At 39.9% G+C, this 20,205-nt stretch overlaps 1 protein-coding gene across 1 annotated transcript in view; it reads left to right on the top strand.

The window, feature by feature from the left end:
• The window catches only part of PLXDC2 (plexin domain containing 2), a 266,598-nt gene extending 259,094 nt beyond the window's left edge, over positions 1-7,504 (top strand). Inside the window, exons 13-14 of the mRNA XM_063303542.1 lie at positions 740-900; positions 5,503-7,504. Coding sequence (XP_063159612.1) covers positions 740-900; positions 5,503-5,619 — 278 coding nt within the window. The 3' untranslated portion in view covers positions 5,620-7,504. The remainder of the gene's footprint in view (positions 1-739; positions 901-5,502) is intronic.
• Positions 7,505-20,205: the final 12,701 nt, after the last annotated feature.

Genomic DNA, 20,205 nt, shown 5'->3' with positions numbered 1-20,205 from the left:
TAAAATTCAGTATTACTCCTGTTGTCGGGCTTATCCAAAATCAGAATTATTCTTGGCCATCTGCTATTTGGCAGTAGCAGAGTAACCGAATGCATAAATTAAACAGCAACCAAGTTAATCAGAATCATGGCTGGAGAGTTGAGAGAGAGAGAGAGAGAGAGGTTTGCTGCAGGTCAAACTTCCTCAGGTGTTTCTATTTCTTTTTGTTACTATATCACAACATGGAACATTATGCTATAAAACTTAGCAATAAAAATTATGGCTTTTAGCATATTTTTATACAATGGTTGGATTCCCTTCAGACCAAAATATTGAAAGATCGTTTAATACCCATCTGCTCCACAGTAAGACAGAAGTTTGAGAAATGGTGATTTGTACTTCTCAGATTTTATTGATTTGTCTCAGAAGTTGTGAGATTTGATGAGGACATTTAGCTTTCAAAATATTAACGCATGTCTGTAGGTAAATTTAAATATATTATTAGGAAAGTCATCGCATGATTTCATTTGGAAACACTAGAGTGCCTAAGTGACATGAATAGAAGTGGGCGTTAATATTGTTTATTAAGCTAGAAATAATAAGGCATCTGGAAATTGTCTTTGTGGAGGTATAATAATGAGTGTTTAGTGCAGGAAAAGGCCTGCCTCATTTTGTCAAGGCAACAGCTTATTGTATGTGAGGAAAATAAGAGCTATGAAACGAATTCTTGCCAAGTTTAATCCACATATTTTTCTCACAGCCTCTACAGATGACAGCGCAGCAGAGAAGAAAACCGCCACTCTTCACACTGGCTTGATTGTTGGGATTTTCATACTGGCCCTGGTAGTAGCTGCGGCAATCCTGGTGATTGTTTATATGTATCACCATCCCACCTCAGCAGCCAGTCTCTTCTTCATTGAGGTAAACTGTCTTTCCCATAATTGGTCTATGGCCTATGACATGGTGAAAGACTAGCTTTCTTCCTCCCCCTGAAACAGTGCAGTATTTTCAGAGACCAACTAACACTAGCCTTTGTTTTTGCCTGGCATGTTGTTATTGTTTGTGCTGGATTTACAGTGGGGGTGGGGAGGCTTTTAGTTAAATGACATGATTAGTAGCAGGGAGTGTATCTTGAAGTTGTGAAGCCATGGAGCATTTGAGCATGACCTTTTCTCCCCGAACAATGTATTACAGTGACAGCTTTTGGAGAATCACTGGTTTCTATGAATGATTGCTGAAATCAAGTCCCCTTCTCCCCACAGCCTTTGATTCATCTTGGAAACAGTCTGCCATGAGTTGTTTGTGTGATGATGTTACTGATAAATGCCAATTTAGTACATTTATTTCGTTATCACATTTACATCCTGCTGAAGTCATTTAGGAATAATTCATATGACTCTTAAGTCAGTCTTCTCCAACCTGGCATCTTCATGATATGTTCAGCTGGGCACTCCTAATTCCAATTCAGAAGGTCGTCTAGGAATTATAGCATTGCCATTCAGAATACCTGGGGAGTGCCAGATGGGGGACAAATTTTCTAAGTGCATTTTACTGCCAATGCAAGAGATTCATTCATGCTTGTGACTGTTAAATAGTAATGGTTTTATTGGAGAGCTTATAATTGCTCTGTGCCAGACAAAGTCACAGGCATCAAGATGGTAGCCTCGATCTGTTCCAGAGGAAAAGCAAGGAACAGATACGCAGTACCTTTAGGTATCATATTTTGGCATTGGACCACTTTGTTAGAGGCATGAAATACAATGTGGGGAATTGCTGGGTGGAAAGGGTTTCACAAGTTGCTAATAGGAGATACGTTACTTGGTCCCATCAACAGAAGAAAGGTGTTTCTAAATTAAACAAACAAAATAGCATCACCCTTCCACTGACTTCCCCTCCCACTCAATTTATTTATGGAATTGTTTCTCCCTCCCCTCTGGAAAGGAATTGTTTCTTTAGCAGTGAGGTGTTCACAGCTGGGTGAACATAAGGGCCCATATGATGTTATTTACAAAAAAAGGTATAAGGTTCTGCTGGTGTACTTGAAAATTGGAAAGAGTTTCCCTCTCTACCACAAAGGTCTTCACATCTCTTTCCACTTGTATACAGAACTACTTATATCCTGAAGTCTTCTCAATTAAATTATATCTAATGTTCCTTTTATTTTTTAAAAAACTTGTTCTACTCACTCTGTGGAAATATTTCTGTAGACATTGCCCTTTTTCAGTGATGTATATAGGAATGTTGTTGTTTATTCGTTTAGTCGCTTCTGACTCTTCGTGATTTCATGGACCAGCCCACACCAGAGCTTCCTGTCGGTCGTCAACACCCCCAGCTCCCCCAGGGATGAGTCAGTCACCTCTAGAATATCATCCATCCATCTTGCCCTTGGTCGGCCCCTCTTCCTTTTGCCTTCCACTCTCCCCAGCATCAGCATCTTCTCCAGGGTGTCCCGTCTTCTCATTATGTGGCCAAAGTATTTCAGTTTTGCCTTGAATATCATTCCCTCAAGTGAGCAGTCTGGCTTTATTTCCTGGAGGATGGACTGGTTGGATCTTCTTGCAGTCCAAGGCACTCTCAGAATTTTCCTCCAACACCACAGTTCCAAAGCATCGATCTTCCTTCTCTCAGCCTTCCTTATGGTCCAGCTCTCGCAGCCATATGTTACTACGGGGAACACCATTGCTTTAACTATGCGGACCTTTGTTGTCAGTGTGATGTCTCTGCTCTTAACTATTTTATCGAGATTGGTCATTGCTCTTCTCCCAAGGATTAAGCGTCTTCTGATTTCCTGACTGCAGTCAGCATCTGCAGTAATCTTTGCATCTAGAAATACAAAGTCTTTCACTGCTTCTACATTTTCTCCCTCTATTTGCCAGTTATCAATCAAGCTGGTTGCCATAATCTTGGTTTTTTTGAGGTTTAGCTGCAAGCCAGCTTTTGCACTTTCTTCTTTCACCTTCATCATAAGGCTCCTCAGTTCCTCTTCGCTTTCAGCCATCAAAGTGGTATCATCTGCATATCTGAGATTGTTAATGTTTCTTCCAGCGATTTTAACTCCAGCCTTGGATTCCTCAAGCCCAGCATGTTGCATGATGTGTTCTGCGTACAAGTTGAACAGGTAGGGTGAGAGTATACAGCCCTGCCGTACTCCTTTCCCAATCTTAAACCAGTCCGTTGTTCCGTGGTCTGTTCTTACAGTCACTACTTGGTCGTTATACAGATTCTTCAGGAGGCATACAAGATGACTTGGTATCCCCATATCGCTAAGGACTTGCCACAATTTGTTATGGTCCACACAGTCAAAGGCTTTAGAATAGTCAATAAAACAGAAATAGATGTTTTTCTGAAACTCCCTGGCTTTTTCCATTATCCAGCGGATATTGGCAATTTGGTCCCTAGTTCCTTTTCTAAACCCAGCTTGTGCATCCGGCAATTCTCGCTCCATGAATTGCTGAAGTCTACCTTGCAGGATCTTGAGCATTCCCTTACTGGCATGTGAAATGAGTGCCACTGTTCAATAGTTTGAACATTCTTTAGTGTTCCCCTTTTTTGGTATGGGGATAGAAGTTGATTTTTTCCAATCTGATGGCCATTCTTGTGTTTTCCAAATTTGCTGGCATATAGCATGCATTACCTTGACAGCCTCATCTCGCAAGTTTTTGAACAGTTCAGCTGGGATGCCGTCATCTCCTGCTGCCTTGTTATTAGCAATGCTTCTTAAGGCCCATTCAACCTCACTCTTCAGGATGTCTGGCTCTAGTTCACTGACCACACCGTCAAAGCTATCCCTGATATTGTTATCCTTCCTATACAGGTCTTCCATATATTCTTGCCACCTTTTCTTGATCTCTTCTTCTGTTAGGTCCTTGCCATCTTTGTTTTTGATCATACCCATTTTGGCCTGGAATTTACCTCTGTAGTTTCTAATTTTCTGGAAGAGGTCTCTTGTCCTTCCTATTCTATTGTCTTCTTCCACTTCCGTGCATTGCTTGTTTAAAAATAATTCCTTGTCTCTTCTGGCTAACCTCTGGAATTCTGGATTTAATTGGGCATATCTCCCCCTATCGCTGTTGCCTTTTGCTTTCCTTCTTTCTTGGGCTACTTCTAGTGTCTCAGCAAACAGCCACTTTGCCTTCTTGGTTTTCTCTTTCTTTGGGATGTATTTTGTTGCCGCCTCCTGAACAATGCTGCCAACTTCTGTCCAGAGGTCTTCCGGGACCCTATCTACTAAGTCCAGTCCCTTAAATCTATTCTTCACCTCCACTGCATATTCCTTAGGGATATTAGTGAGCTCATATCTAGCTGATCTGTGGGTCTTCCCTAATCTCTTGAGTCTGATCCTAAATTGTGCAATAAGTTCGTGATCTGAACTACAGTCAGCTCCAGGCCTTGTTTTTACCGACTGTATAGATGTCCGCCACCTTTGGCTGCAAAGGATGTAGTCAATCTGATTTCGGTGTTGTCCATCTGGTGAAGTCCATGTATAAAGCCGTCTCTTAGGTTGTTGGAAGAGAGTGTTTGTTATGCAGAGTGAATTGTCTTGGCAAAATTCTATCAGCCTATGTCCTGCTTCGTTTTGTTCTCCCAGGCCATACTTACCTGTAATTCCAGGTGTCATTTGACTGCCCACCTTAGCATTCCAGTCTCCTGTGATGAAAATAACATCTCTTTTAGGCGTGTTGTCCAGTAGGTGCTGCAGATCCTCAAAGAACTGCTCTACTTCAGCTTCTTCAGCATTTGTGGTTGGGGCGTATATTTGGATCACTGTGATGTTAGATGGCTTGCCCTGAATTCGAATTGAGATCATTCTGTCGTTTTTTGGATTGTATCCAAGCACTGCTTTAGCCACTTACTATTAATTATGAAGGCTACTCCATTTCTTCTGTGGTCCTCTTGTCCACAGTAGTAGATCTGGTGGACATTTGATGTGAAGTGGCCCATTCCAGTCCATTTCAGTTCACTGACGCCCAGAATGTCTATCTTTAATCTTGACATCTCACCAATAACCACATCCAAGTTGCCCTGGCTCATAGATCTTACATTCCAGGTTCCAATGGTGTGTTGATCCTTAGAACATCAGATTCGCCGTTCACCACCAGCACCGTCGGCCGCTAGCCATCCTTTCGGCTTTGAGATAGCTGCGTCATCACGTCTGGGGCTAGTTGAACTCATCCTCTGTTCCTCCCCAGTAGCATTTTGACCATCTTCTGACCTGGGGGTCTCATCTTCCGATGGTATACCGACATATCTCTGGTTGTACTGATCCATTTAGTTTTCACAGCAAGAATACTGGGGTGGGTTGCCATTACCTTCCCCAGGGATCGCATTTAGTCTGACCCCTCTGTCATGACCTGCCCGTCTTGGGTGGCCCTTCACGGTTTAGCTCATGGCATCATTGAGGTGCTCAAGCTCCAGCACCACGACAAGGTAACGATCCTTTGCTGAAGATATAGGAATAGGTGTGGTAATTATTCAGAACAGTTCCAGTAATCTGAATTCTTTGTGCTGTGTCTGCTCTTCTAGCGTCGCCCAAGCAGATGGCCTGCAATGAAATTTCGGAGAGGATCTGGACACCCCTCGTATGCTGAAGTGGAACCGGTCGGTGAGAAGGAAGGCTTCATTGTATCGGAGCAGTGCTAGGATTATTCTGTGACAAATCACCAGTACTGGCCTACTGGTGTGAGATGTTTACTCTGCCTCTCATTTAAAAAAAGGAACTTGAAGCTGCTGTAACCCAAGGAAAACAGGATGAACTTCTGGAGAAACCTTCTCAAAGGGGGGGAAAAAAACTATATGATGACCCTTTACAGAGTGTTTTGTTTCAGAGCCATCTGGCATACAATACTTCAGAAACTTGCCTCCAAAACCCCTACAGTCTGAGAATAATGGACACATTTGCCATGTTCTTGGTTTCAAGAAAGCGATATAGAGTAATCCAGAAAATGTACCAACAGCTTTAGTTCAGAACAGTGCTTCCCTATTTGATGCAGTACAGTAGTTTTTGTTTTTAACTTACAAGGGGTTACTTTTCATGCCCGGAGGCAATCCCATAATTGATTAATCTGCTGGTGAGATCAATCTGATGCAAATAACATAGGTTAGGCATTTTCTGTACTTCCATGAGTACTATCACTTTGATTTTCCAATACATAGATATAAAATATAATCAGAAATAGAAAAGAGTTTCTTGTATTCTGTAGGCTTATACCTTTGAACTGTAATTGTTTAATCACAACTATAGGTCTATAGTTGACAAAGCACTAGAGAGATTTGGGGTTTTAAAGAAAAACAAAGATGAAGAAGAAGCAAGAATGTTTTTCACTATGGTGAAATTAGCCTGCCCAAGTGGACTATATAGTGAAATTGGACTAATATTCAGTTTCAATATTCACAGGAGGGAGATTGGGGTGCACAGGTATGCATCACTTAGCTAGGAATAAATCCTGTTGAGCTCACCGGGACTTGTTGCTGAATAACTGCACAGAGGGGTTTAAGAAAATCAAGATGATGGCTACACCACAGGCACAATGCTTGTAAAGAGAGGTGCGGCTTCAATCGCACAGTTACAGCTGCCATCTTAACTTTTGGGAATCCCCCTGCAGATGCCCCTGGCACATAAGACTGGGCTTCTGGCTTTGGGAATATTGTTTATATTCCAGGAAAGTGGTTTAAAACAGAAGTGGTGGGTGATTGAGTGATACTGGAAAAAAACAGCCTTAGAACACAGGAAATGGAGAAAATACAGTATCCCCATATCTATATCTTGCCATTTTTTCACAGTTCTCTCAAGAGCAGCATTACTGCACCACTGCACTTCTTCCCTAGACAGACATGAAACATGTTTCAGTCCTTACAGATTCATGTAGAGATATTGTTTAATGCACATAGTAGCTGCATAAATATATATATAAAAATATATAAAAATATATATATATTTTTATCGCTAACACAAGGCAGGCTCTTGTGGCTGTTGAGAGTGCTTCTTTTTTTGTCATCCTGGAGATGGAAATAGGTGGCATTGCTGCATATTTCCACTGTGTTGTAAAATAGTCCTTAATATTAAAATAAATGTTTATGTTGCATAGGGGAAAGTGGTTCACTTAATTGCAGTGTGCTAACTTTGACTGCCTTTCAGAGCCACAGTTTAACAACAAAACAAAACCCTTTCCCACTCTCAGTGGGGAAAAATATTTTTTACAAACTCCCAATGAAATAATTCTTTGGATGGAAAGGGGAAAGGTATACTGAGCTCCTAAAAATTTTATTCAGATTTTATTCCAATGTTGCGTGGACATTGCTTTGCCATATTTTTACACATATAGCAGCAGCACCTGGTTCAGGGTCGGCTACTATCTGCAGCTTCAGGTTTTGGGTTGTTCAGTCACTTTCTCAGACACCATCTTCATAACACCGTCCTTTACATTTTCTTATCAATACATCTATGGTTCTTGTTTTTAAAAAACAACAGACTATAACACCATGATTTTTACTTGTTATTTCCTTCAGTAAATAATAGAATTCTGTATTTCCCTGTATTCATTCTTTATTCTGTTTAGACTGATTTGCTATGTATTTAGAATGTGTAAAACCTACCATTTGGGGAATGGAATAGCTGGAATAGCATGTCCAAAACACCACAAGCTGCTTCCTTTTTCAAGGCAGGGCCACCCTCAGAACACCATAAATCTCTTGTGGTTCAGATTAACTTTCAGAAAACTTCCAGACCCTCCCTGTAACAAGGGTTTGGCGCATCATTACTATGTAGTCACAGTTCATCAAGAGCATTGACTTTGGTGGCTAGAAATCCAGGAAGTGGTAGCCCAGGACACCTGGAGGGCACCTAATTGGAGCAAGGTAGCCAAAAATGTGTTTATGAATTCTTTTTTATAAATGTATTCTTATAGAGAGCCAGTGTGGAGTCATGGTTAAGGCAATGGGCTAGAAACCAGGAGACTGTGAGTTCTAGTTCCGCCTCAAGCATGAAAGCCAACTGGGTGATTTTGGGCCAGTCACTCTCTCTCAGCCCAACCCACCTCACAGGGTTGTTGTTGTGGGGAAAAGAGGAGGAAGGAGTATTAGGTATGTTCCCTGCCTTGAGTTATATATAAAAAAGGTGGGATAAAAAATTGAATAATAATAATAATAATAGCAGCAGCAGCAGCAGCAGCCGCCACCTTGGGAAGGACTCTGTAGGTGGTCAAAAATGTCAAATCCTGCCTAAACATCTGGCTGACTGTGTGACCAACCACAATAGTTTAGAAATAAACAGTACTAGCTTTGTGGTGAAAATGTTAAAACTCATTTCATTATCCTTTTCTCTGTGAGTGGGTTTTAGCATCTTGACAACAAAACAAACCCTACATGTGGAGACTTCTCATTCACTTCTGTGAGAGATGCTCCATGTGGGTAATTGCATTATATTGTCTAAGTATGTTCTGGAGGAATGGAAGATTTCTTCAAGTTCAGGATTAACTAGATCAATATTGCTCAACACAGTGCCCTCCAGCTCTTTTTGGACTACAGCTTCATTACCCAAACTACGACTGTGTCATCGTTCACAGATTAAAAGCATGTCCATTTAAGTCATCATTGGGTGGTGTATGCTCTTCAAAATACTGGGCTGGTACTGCTATCATCTCTCACCATTGGCCATGCTGGTTGAGGCACATAGAAGTTGTTTAGCAACACTGGGATAATCATAGTTTTCCCATCCTTGATCTAAGTGGAGATGAGCTCCGCAAGGTTCCCCTTGGTTCTCATACAATGTAGTGGTAAGTATTATAGGGGTATTCTGACATCATGACTGATGGAGTCAGATTTCTTCATATATTGTTCTAGTGCCCCACTGTGATGCAGCAGAAATGCATTTTGGCATCCAATATGCTTTCTCCTTGAATGCTTGCAGAGTGTGATTTCAGAAGTTATTGTATGTAAAAAAAAAATACAGCAGTAATTCTTCATATCTGTACAGAGGTTCAAGAATTCCACGGAGAGGGAGCAGGTGCAAAAGCATCTGCAGGCTATGGTCAAAAAAGTCAAGATGGTGGCCACAATGGTATGATTGAAGCTCTGCCCATTTTTATGTGTATCAGGGACATAAAAAACAGAACTTCAATCGTATCATCACTGTCACTATTTTAACTTTTTTGCCACGCCCTGTGGATGCCCCTGAGCAGGTGGGTGCATTCATTTTGAAACCAAATGAAATTCAGGAACCCCACTCATTTTTATAATCAGATTGAACAGCAACGTCCACAGAGGAAAAACTAAGCAAAAGAGCATCTCTCTCTCTCTCTCTCTCATCCTCTCTCTTCATTTCCTTGCATTTTTGCAATTTTGATCGATTGGTCTTGGAGTCATGGTTTTGGATTGGACATCAAGCCTGAAACTCTGCACAGTTCACTGGAAGAGGAGAAGCAGCAGCAGCAAAATGAATAGTTGTGGTATCACTGTAGCTTCCCAGAATTTTGACAAGAAACCCAACGCAGTGAAAGGAAGTAAGCTGCAAAACATTAATGGCTTGCTTTGAATTTCATACTGTATATTGTTTCAGCCAAGTTCAGTGGAAAACCGAGCAGATCTCTCCTGTCAAAGGTTCTTATCTGAGGAGTAATGTAATGTTTTAATTAAAGAATAGCAGCACACCATCCTGAAGGATATAAATTGGCTATACACTGTAATAAAGAATTATCAGTGCAGACAGCGAAAAGGTACCTGCCTCCTGAACAAGATTCCATAACACCTCATTGTAATCTAAGAGACTCATGAAAAAAATTTAAGTTGTGTAGTGGAAGGCAAAAGGTTTGCAAACAATGCCAATTTTGTGTACTTTGTGTTTTAAGATGAAATGCCACTTGACAAAGAAAATCAAAGTCCAACTCAACTCTTCCCAATCTGGCTTTGTCCAGATGTCTGGAGTTCATGGCCATTGTAGACAGTTGTGGGATGCACATTTAGAGCGTGCCCTGGTTGGGGAACACTGGTTCAAACAAAACCCAAGGTGTAATCATAATGGCTTTAAAAAAGAAACAGGCAAGTAGTAGGGTGAGTCAACAAAGAGAAAGTTGAGTAACAAATCTTCCAGTTAATGTCTTTCTGAAATAAAGAACTTTTAAAGATTGACTTCTCAAAGCCTTCCCAAGGTGTGACTAAGAAACCCAAGGAGAAACGAGGGGGGGGAAATGCAGAATGATGGTAAAAGGACACACATACAGAAACAGCTGGAAGCAACTTAAAAAGCAGCTATGTGAGCCTAGAAATAGACACAGCTCCTTTGATGATTCAAAAAAGGCACTTTATAAGTGCTCCCTCATGTTTCAAAGCATGTTTTTTGAGGAATTTCACAGATCTACTAGATCAGGATTCCTCAACCTTGGCAACTCTAAGCTGTGCAGACTTCAACTCCCAGAATTCCCCAGCCAGCAAAGACACGTGTAACATTTAAATTTCATGCCACTCCAGAGACTTGTTCCTGCCAATCCAGAGCAGTGATAATCTCTCCCAGCAGATTGTTTTCATAATGCTATGGTTAATGTTGTGGCTTTAAGGACCTTTGGCAGTTAGAAACAGGTTGAAATTTTGGACAGAAGCTATCAGGAAATTCTGCTACCATGTTCCTGAACATTTTCATTTCAGTGGGGAATACAAGGAAATTTATTTGGGATTTATCTTAAGAAAGCAAATCTAGGTCAATTTATAATTAGGTGAGTCATTGCCCCAAACTGTGCTTTTAAGTTATTTGGGGCAGTAAGTTATTTCAAAACTGAAATACTTTGAAACTCGAATATTGATGTGGAAATAAATGATATCAGATTAATTGCTTTTTGGCTATCTCCAGAGAGTGTATTCATTTATTTCACACCTTTTCTTCAAGAGGAAAAGGCAGTATAAATCTCTCTTCTTTCAAGTTGATCTGAGAGATCATGTCCTGTTCAAAGCAGCTAACATCTGAGAATTGGGCCAATGTATTAATTCCTTTGTGTTCATTTTCTTTAACCAATAGACATATTCCTAAGAGTCCTCTGATTCTGAATCTGAAATCTTGGGAAATAGATACATGCAGGGTGTACTTGGATACAATCCACATTCTACTTTGATATACTGCGTAGTAAATTCTTCCTCTTTCTGTGAAGCAAGAATTGTAATGAAGTTATATCTGGTAGTCTTAGGACTCCATGATTTTCTCTTTTTTAATTAAAACAGGTGGATGAAAACAAATACTTTAGGCACCATTGTACAATTTCATATACTGCAGGCAGCCAAAAAATTAAAATACAATTTTTCTAAATGTTAAATGGCCAGAATCTCATGAAATTGCTTGTGAGAACAATTATCTTATAAAAGTTTGGCCAATTACTATTATTCTGATTATTATTTAATTTTAGAGGTACTAAAGTACCAGCTAATGATGTTATGATTGTCATGGTCCAGTCAGTGCTACATTGGAAACATATGAATTAAAATGATCATAAGATTCTTAGTTTTGAAAGTGCTAGGTAAAGAGTGGTGTTGGCTAACCATTTGCAATATAAATTTGAAAGAAAGGATTTCCCACTTGAAGAAATAAAGAATTCTACATAGCTTGCTTTATGGACATTTATCAGTTTTTTCACAGTGATAATTATATTAACTATTTGAGCATCAGTCTCAGCTGTTCTGCTCAATACAAGTCATTCATACAAGAATTTGTGAAACTTTCATAAGGTTGAACATTGCAAAAGCCACTGGTGATGAAATACCTGTTACCTTTTGCCATGTACAATACAGATGACACTAGAAACTCTGCTGATATATTTTCTGCCTGCACTATAACACCCATCAGACATACTAAGAATGCAAATTTCTTTTGATGATGCCAAGGAAACATCTACTCTTTAGGGAAAGATATACACAAAAATTAAACTGTATTAACAATAATTATTTGGGATTCTCAATGTATTTAGATTCTTTGCTAGTCAGTGATTTCAGGATGATGTCTGAAGTGTTTCCTGACATTTGTCAAGTGATCTTTAAACTATAGATCAGATTGGAAGAAGCAAGTACATTTAAATCTAGATGAATAAAGGTTCCAGTAGGCTGGCATGTGAACAGTTGTCTGAATAGTGTCAATAAAAATCTATTCAAGTGGGATGATTTTTCTTTTTCCCATAATTGTTTGCAATAAGGTTACAAATTTAACCAAACAAAATCCAAAAAATATGGCATGTGCTCTGCTGCTCCAATTTCAAAAGTGTTCAAATCTCCAGAAAAAGGAGCCAATTTCACTAAAGAGGATAATCCATTAGTGTTATCAGCCTTCCAGTGTTACTGCTGTTAGCCTGTTCTATTATTGTTGCTTTTATTGTTATTATTTAGAATTATACCACATCCATCTGATGCATGTTCAAGGTGATAAAATACTTCAAAGAAGGCAAATCAGTGATTAGATTAAAATTGTAGTCCCCAACCTTTGGAAACAGGTGCATACATTTCACACAAATTAGACCAGATTGCTTAGCCACAAGATCTGTCATTCAAAATCACCTCCAAGATGGATATTATAAATTGAATGCATTTCTAAGTAGTTGGTAAGGATGATATCAATGTACACTTGGTTATAGCAATGAATAAAAATGTTCAACGGCCAAAAATTTGAAGGGAAAGTAATTCATGAAAGCAACTAGTAGACCACTCTGGAAACAGAGATCTAGAGGAATCTATGGTTTGATGGAGCTGGAATCGCTTAACTTCTGGTTTTTCTTCTTCTTTTTAACAAAGGATGACTTCTACCTGTGGGGTTTGGTGTCAGAAAAAACCACAATTAGAGTTAGGTACTGGCCACTTAGTGAATCAAATAGATGAAACAAGAAAGTAGCCCATTATTCAGATGTTTCCTTAACAATGATTTAACATCTGGAATGATAATTTTGAAAAGAGCTTTTAAGTGAGAAATTGTTAACAAGAAATCTTGTTTAAGCAAGAATGGAGAAAGAAAAATCAATATAAATTGTGCATTGGAATTAGAATTATTGACATTTACAAAGCTATGATTTCCTTGTTCTGGATAAGGACTGAGAACTTTTGTAAAATACTACAATTTCCCTCTAGTAGTCTTCTTTTCAGAGATAAAGATTGAATTACCTAGTTTCATAGTAAAGGTGCAACACCTGGATCATATGCAAAGAAGAACTCTCATACTGTATTTGCACTTCTGGATTTCCTTGTATTCAGCTTGATATTCATTAGACAGGCTGAAGCATTTATTGGGAGTAGATCTATGGTGATTAGTCCCTCTAATTTGCAATTTGTACTTCTGGAAGCTGGAAAGGTGAGCCATAATGCCAAAGACTTTAAGGAAGCTCCCTAATATGGTGGTATTTCTAGAGGAAAGTGATGGATCAGAAAGACCAGATCAAATAACAATAGCAATGTGTCAACCATGGGCAAATCTTGAGGGATCAAAGTAGCTGGTATGGATAAATTTATTCTAATGCTGATGAGTAAATAAGAATAGTTCTTGTTGTCCAATGTTGTGTACTTTAACAACTCCCTCTAATAGCAAATACAGATGGTGAAACAACAGAACCAAAGTTAATATGAAGAAACAAGAGAGAAGTGTCTATGGGAGGTCTCTGAGAGTGACTGAAGTACAAAATATAGAAATTTAGAAAGGTACCCATTCAATGAAGCTAAATTGTGTTTACTGCCCACAGGCTATTCATAATGAGTAGAAAAAGAAAGCCAAATAAGAAACGGAGAAAGGCACTGAAATCCTGGACAGTTTGCCACTTCTGCTTAGGAGATGGGATAACAAAAATGTTTTGTTCTTAATCCAGCTTCTAGTTAATAAGACCAAAGACCTAACCTACCAAAGGTGAAGACAATTTGGGCAAAGAAAGTTGAATTGAGATTTTCTATTACTCTCTTGGGGTCTCATTTATTACAAACCAATGAGCTAAATATTAAATGCATTAAATGAAACATAAAAATTATGGTATGGCTGTTTTTTTTTCCTCTTGAACTAGAAGGGCTGAGGAAGTAGAAAACTCAAGAAACAAGACTGACGTACTAGAGTTAACTGATGTTTGTGTTTTGAACAAGGGTGTTCAGTTCCATTTGTATTAGAAGAACTAGCTGGCAGATGAGTCCACAGCAGTGCTGGGTTTTGACGACTATCTCCAATGGGCCAAGAAAAGTAACTAAAAGGGCAGTCAAAACTCATTCTTTGGATGCAGAATGAGAAGGAAATGTGTCTAAAACAAAATTCAAATACATAATAAAGAGTTTCCAAAGTATCTCTGAATAGTCCAAATTGGAAGTAGGGAAGGAATGTATTTAATCTATTCCAACACTTCAATGGTTGCTGTAACTTCTAATTTTGGTGCACACACAGAATGCGTTTATTCTCATCAGTCAAGTTATACTTTATATGAGAAACCTTTAGGTTTGTGGGAAAGTTGCATTTTTATTGCGCTATCCAAGAAAGAAGCAGAATAGACAAAAATAAAAGGAAATTCCTTAAATAATGTACCTGTAGAAACTGTCATTTAGTTAGCAATTGCAATAGCCATTATTGCACACAACTTAAAAACAAAGGTTTTGATGCCCATTCGCTTCTGGGGGGAAAAGTACAAAAAAAGTACAAAAAGATTGCTGGGAGTGGGGTGGTCTGCTGCACAGCCTGGCATTCATGTCTGTGGCCATGGGGGGGGGGGGCTAGGGGGCAGCTGTTCTGGTGGAGGATGGTTGTGGTAATACCAATACCATCCCTGAATCCAGGCAAGCACAGGGCACCCCAGTGTCCTCTGTGCCTCACTCCACCAGTGTCTCCTTGGAGCAGATCTTGCTACTCAGGGCGTGACAAATGCATACCCCAAACTGTAATGGTCTGTGAGAATGTTCTTGAGAGGGAGGAGGAGGAGGCAACTAGGCAATGGTCAGGTAAGAGGCAGCTTAGCCTGCAGAAGCAACAGGGGTCTGGCAAACATCTCAGAAGGGACCCTCCCTAGTTTCTTGGACCGTCAAGGTGAGGTGGGAGAGTTGTACTTTCAGACTTGCAAGATGGATATCAGCCCTTTAAGGTAGTTCAGATAAGAAGCACAAACCATGTGTATACTGGTTCATTGTAAGGTTACAGTAACAGAATCTAGCGAGTCTGAAAGCACTAAGAGGCTAAGCTGCCTCTTATCGGACCATTGTCTAGTCTGTGGCTCCGCCTTCTCCTGTCTCTCAAGGACGTTCTCACAGACCATTCCACAGAGCTCACATCATGACATCAGAACGCTACTTTCGTCATTCTAAAAAATGGCAAGTTCTTGTGCCTGCTACTGTACGATGCACCTAGTAGAGGTGAAGAAGTGTAATTCTACACATTATTTGGCAACTTTCTCTGGGGCTTGCATAAAAGGGGATTCTGAATAAGCTATGCACACAGAACATGCTGATCCAGGCCAGAAGCAGCCTTGGAACAAGGAGGTGCTTAACCCTTAAGCATTCAAAACAAAGTCTTCCTCCCACCCACCCCCAAAAAAGAGACATACGTACCCCCATCAGCCATTGTGCCAGTGTAAGAATCATGAGGACAAGTTTTATGTCACCTCAGTGAAGGCTCAGTAATGCCAGCAATTGGAGAAATGGCCTAAAATGTCCAAAATTTGCATGTGCATTCATGCCTCATAGAACTCTAAGAAGAGTTCTAATCCGGTGGATGACAAAGCCAGTCCAGTTTAAGTAACAATAATTGATATAATAACAAAAATCTTGCATGTTCCTAATGTTTATCCCAGTCCATAAAGGCAATTAAGCCATAGTGGCTAGGAAAATCTCACTTTTTTGCAGACCAAATGCATACTAACACACACAGACAGACAGACAGACAGAGACACATATATATATAATAGACACATAAATCATATGTGATCTAGATTATTATATATGTAGCCAGAGGACCCTGTTTGCCTTGTGGTTACACATATGGTGCTGCCCCAAACTTTACCATGAAAATGCTGGAAATGCTCACAAGGGCCTCCCACCAAGATTTCCCCTTACTCAGCTACTGCATTTCTCTCAGCTGCAAAGCTGCTTAATGGATTCGTGTATTGACGTAAGGGAAATGTCTCCCTGAAAACCTCCCACAGGGGCGTCTGAAGCGTCCCAGTCACAGTGTAAGCACTATTGACTCTTTTTCCTGAAAAAAGAAAAAGAAAACAATTTATCTTAAGACAAAGCTGTGAATATACATGGAGGCATAAGCATTTCCATCATAAAGGGAGAAAAATCTGTCTGGAGATTTAGCTGAAAAGCAAGTGCATGATTATTTTGCCCCCAATCCCTCCTTAGAAGCTGAAGTTAATGTTTTTGTCACTTTTCCTTCGTTTTTGCTTCAGTACCCTTGAGTAGCAATTAGACTGTACTGCTAGTGAACTCACATAAATCTAAGTTAGCAACAGCCCCTGGACCCTTGGCAGATATCAGACTGTGATTCTCTGCAACTACAGAATCTGCTCTGGGATTTTCTATTGGAGGTACATTGATCTGCAGACTTTTGTTGGAACCCTAATGCTAATCATGGGATTATGAGGCCTACCATAAAATGCCTATTGGGAAACTCAGCTCCACACTGGCTCTCAGAAAAAGACAAGGCAACTCTTTAATTACTTCTCTGCAGCCTCTAAAAATATTTAACCCAAGGATCAGTGAGATGATAGGAACCAGCTATGCTATGCATCCAGAGGAAGGTAAGTATCTGAATACTCTCTTTAAGTTAAATTTACATCAAGATGGTAAAAAGCATGGTACTGTAAAAAGTTTCTGAAATCTATGGTTATCTTCTCTCTCATTATTATGTAGGGGAAAATGGATAAAACTCTCACATAAAATGATGCTTTCATTTTGGCACATTAAAAACTCATCCATACTGAACATTCCTTAGCAATTGGTGTTCACCTGTACAGATGCTAGTTAGGATATGCTTGTTAATTCCAGGTCCCTGGGCATCCACCTGCAATTGTAATGGAAATGTTTGATATGTGTGTAAGTGCACCTGCATTAAAAAGTTGCCCCAAATTCAATCTTCTGTGTGAAGCTCGCAACATATATATTGTATCACTGTTTGCATTGGAATCCTGATTATCTGTATATGTCATGCAATGGGCATGGCACTCAACTAAGTATATCGTATATTATCCTGATTGTTACCTTGTTCCTGTGCTGGCACTCAGTACCTTACCTTACATAGTATGTTACAGAAATGGAAGTAACATCAAACTAATTTGGAAATATATAGTTGAACATATGTTATATTTTACAAAGCATAACACATACCAAAGCCACATATTCACAGGAGGAAAACATTTCAAGTGTTCAGATATATCATATATGGGGACCAACGCTCAAATGTAATGCCCAGCAGTTTCAGCTGGCATGTCACGTGGAGCCAAGAGCATCAGGATCATCCAAGGCTTGACAGCATTTAATCTTAAGGACAGCAGGAACAGGGCCTTAGGGAGCAAAGAGTTACAGTTCCTCTTCTCCTTTGAACCTAATCTAAATCAGAGCCACAGCAGTTGTTATCTGTTGTTTTTTTAAAACCATGTGTACATACAATATTAATTCTATATCTAGTTTGGCCCACAAGGGGAGGAATTCATGATTGTCTCAGGCCCACAACTGCATATAATAAAAGAGCTTCTCCAATGCCCTCCAGAAGTATTGGCCAACAACTTCCATAATTCTCAGCCCATAATTTTCTGCAGGACTGTGGACTGATTAAGAAGGACTGCCTCAGACACCTTAGGATCAACTTGGATTCCAACAGATGCTTACAGAGTTTTCCAATGTGTGCAGTTCTTCCATGAACCTAGTTAACCACTGGAATACAAAGGCTGCTAGGACAGTGGATAGGATTGCAGCCTCTTCAAGACCAAACATCCCAGGGTAACTTCTTGTTTTAAATACAAAGAGGTACAAAAGTCCTCTGGAGATTCTGTGTTGGAAAATGAAGAAAGAATGTGATTGAGTGCAAGTACAACTACAAACCCATGATCAAACCTACAGCTGATGGTAAGGACAGCAACGTGTCAATATTTCTCTGCCCATATTGCATCAGCAGAATACCATACCATACAGGTGTGTTTAAGGTGACAGGTACCATATTAGAGCAGAGTGGGGCAGGGTGGTAGATCTTTGTTCAGGTGTTGTGACAGGTTCCAAAGATATTCACTTGGAGTTGGGCACCACAATGGCAATACCAGAGGAGGTAACTGGGGTAATGTCTTGCAAAAGTATCTGGGATTCTTTCAGTTTTGTTGACTCTGAGGATAAGGACAGGATTCTTTATTCACCTGTGAGTTGAACCTCTGCACTTCTTGGCTCCTCCAGCTGACTAAAGTGGATCTGAGAGAGTGAATTCCTTCCTGATCTGGTGGTACCAGTCAGTTGTGGTGGGAGATGGTCTCTTATCTGGGGTGCTACAGGGCTCAGGGCTTTCCCCCTTGCTATTTAACATCTCCATGAAATCACTGAGGAAGGTCATCTGTTAGTTTGGGGTGAAATATCATCAATATTTTGATGATACCTTGTTACACATCTCTACCCAGAGCCGAACAAGAAAGGCTGCAAGTTCTTTACCCAATGTCTGGAGGACACAAGAGTCTAGGTGGGATGAAAAAAACTGAGGTTGAATTCCAATAAGATGGAATGGCTGTTTGTCTAACAACCATGTGGTGGTTTATTTATTTATTTATATTTCAAATTTCTATCACCACCGAAAAGGGCACTCTGGGCAGCCAATGGTTGGATTTACAGCTTTACTCAAACCAATAAGTGGAAGCTCTGGCCAGAATTATTTTGCCCAACTATGGTTGGAAGGCCAGTTGCAACTCATTTTGGAGCAGAAGGCTCAGGCATGTCACTATGCCCTCATTGCCTCCAGATTATATTCCTGCAGTGCACTGTAGCTGGGGCTGCCCTGGAAGCCTACCCAGAGACTGCTATTGAGGCTATCTGGTGTGAGCTGGGTCAGTAGTTTAACACCTCTAACATGAGTCCTACATTGGTTTCCATTAGGTTTCGGAGTACAATTCAAGATGCTGGGTTCAAACTTTAAACTTGTAAGATGTTTAACATGTAAAAAGTTTCAGGATATTTGTGGGACTGTCTCCTTGAAGCTGACTTTGGATGGCTTATTTGCTCTGTTCCTGTGTTATGTGTTCATAATTCCACATTTCTGCTCAGATTCATTACTTGCAATCCATACAGATGTCAAAAATAAATTTTCATGTCTCTTATGAATATGGAAATTAGTGAACCAAGAGCATATTTCTGAATCTCTGCAAAGTACATTTAGTTACCATAATTACTTGTTTATATTTGTTTTGAACTTGATCCTAAAATTATGCTACTATGAGGAATACCATAAGAGTTGCCTTTGATCAAATAAATATTTACAGAAAATATATTGTGAATTCTTAAAACATGCCATTTTTCTCTCCTGTAGATGAACACTTTGATTGTAATCTTACATGTTTTAAGGCTCAGTAGATGGCAGAGAGCCAGTTTGGTGTAGCGCTTAAGGGAGACTGTGAGTTCTAGTCCTGCTCTAGGCACAAAGCAAGCTTGGTGACCTTGGGCCACTCCCTTTCTCTCAGCCCTAGGAAGCAGGCAAGGGCAAGCCACTTCCGAAATCTTGCAAGAAAAGTGCAGGGACTAGTCCAGGCAGTCGCCAGGAGTCAACACTGATTCAAAGACACCAAAAAAAAAAAAAAGATGGCATAGCCTGGTTGATCTCATCTGGGCTCAGAAACTAAACGTAATTGGGATAGCTGATACCTAGAAAATACCAGCAATTTAGGCTAGACTGGGAAAACAATAAACATCCCAGTGGAAGACAATGCAAACAGTGGTGTTTGCAAAGAGTGACAAAACAAGCTAGATGGTGGTCACATATCACAATCAAAGCCCCATCCCTTTTGCACTTCCAAAAGAGGCAGGTTGTGCATTGTAACTCTGCTTCCTCCATCTTGACAATTTCAACACTTCTCTATTGGATGTTGCTGCCTGAAAGTTCAACATCAGCTAAACTCTCAAACATTGATTCTCCTATCTCTCTTCTACTTAACCTCCAGAACTGGGATGTCTTAAGTTATTCTATCTGTCCCACCTGCCTTTTAAAAAAAAATTAGAAGTTTATTTTTAAAAAATGAAAAGCTAGGTAGCAGTCTCCAGCATCATCTTTATTTCTAAGCAGGT

Source organism: Candoia aspera, chromosome 4 (genome assembly GCF_035149785.1).
Source record: "Candoia aspera isolate rCanAsp1 chromosome 4, rCanAsp1.hap2, whole genome shotgun sequence".
Classification (NCBI taxonomy): domain Eukaryota; kingdom Metazoa; phylum Chordata; class Lepidosauria; order Squamata; family Boidae; genus Candoia; species Candoia aspera.
The sequence above is the reverse complement of the archived record's forward strand: the minus strand, read 5'-3'. Positions and strand labels throughout refer to the sequence as shown.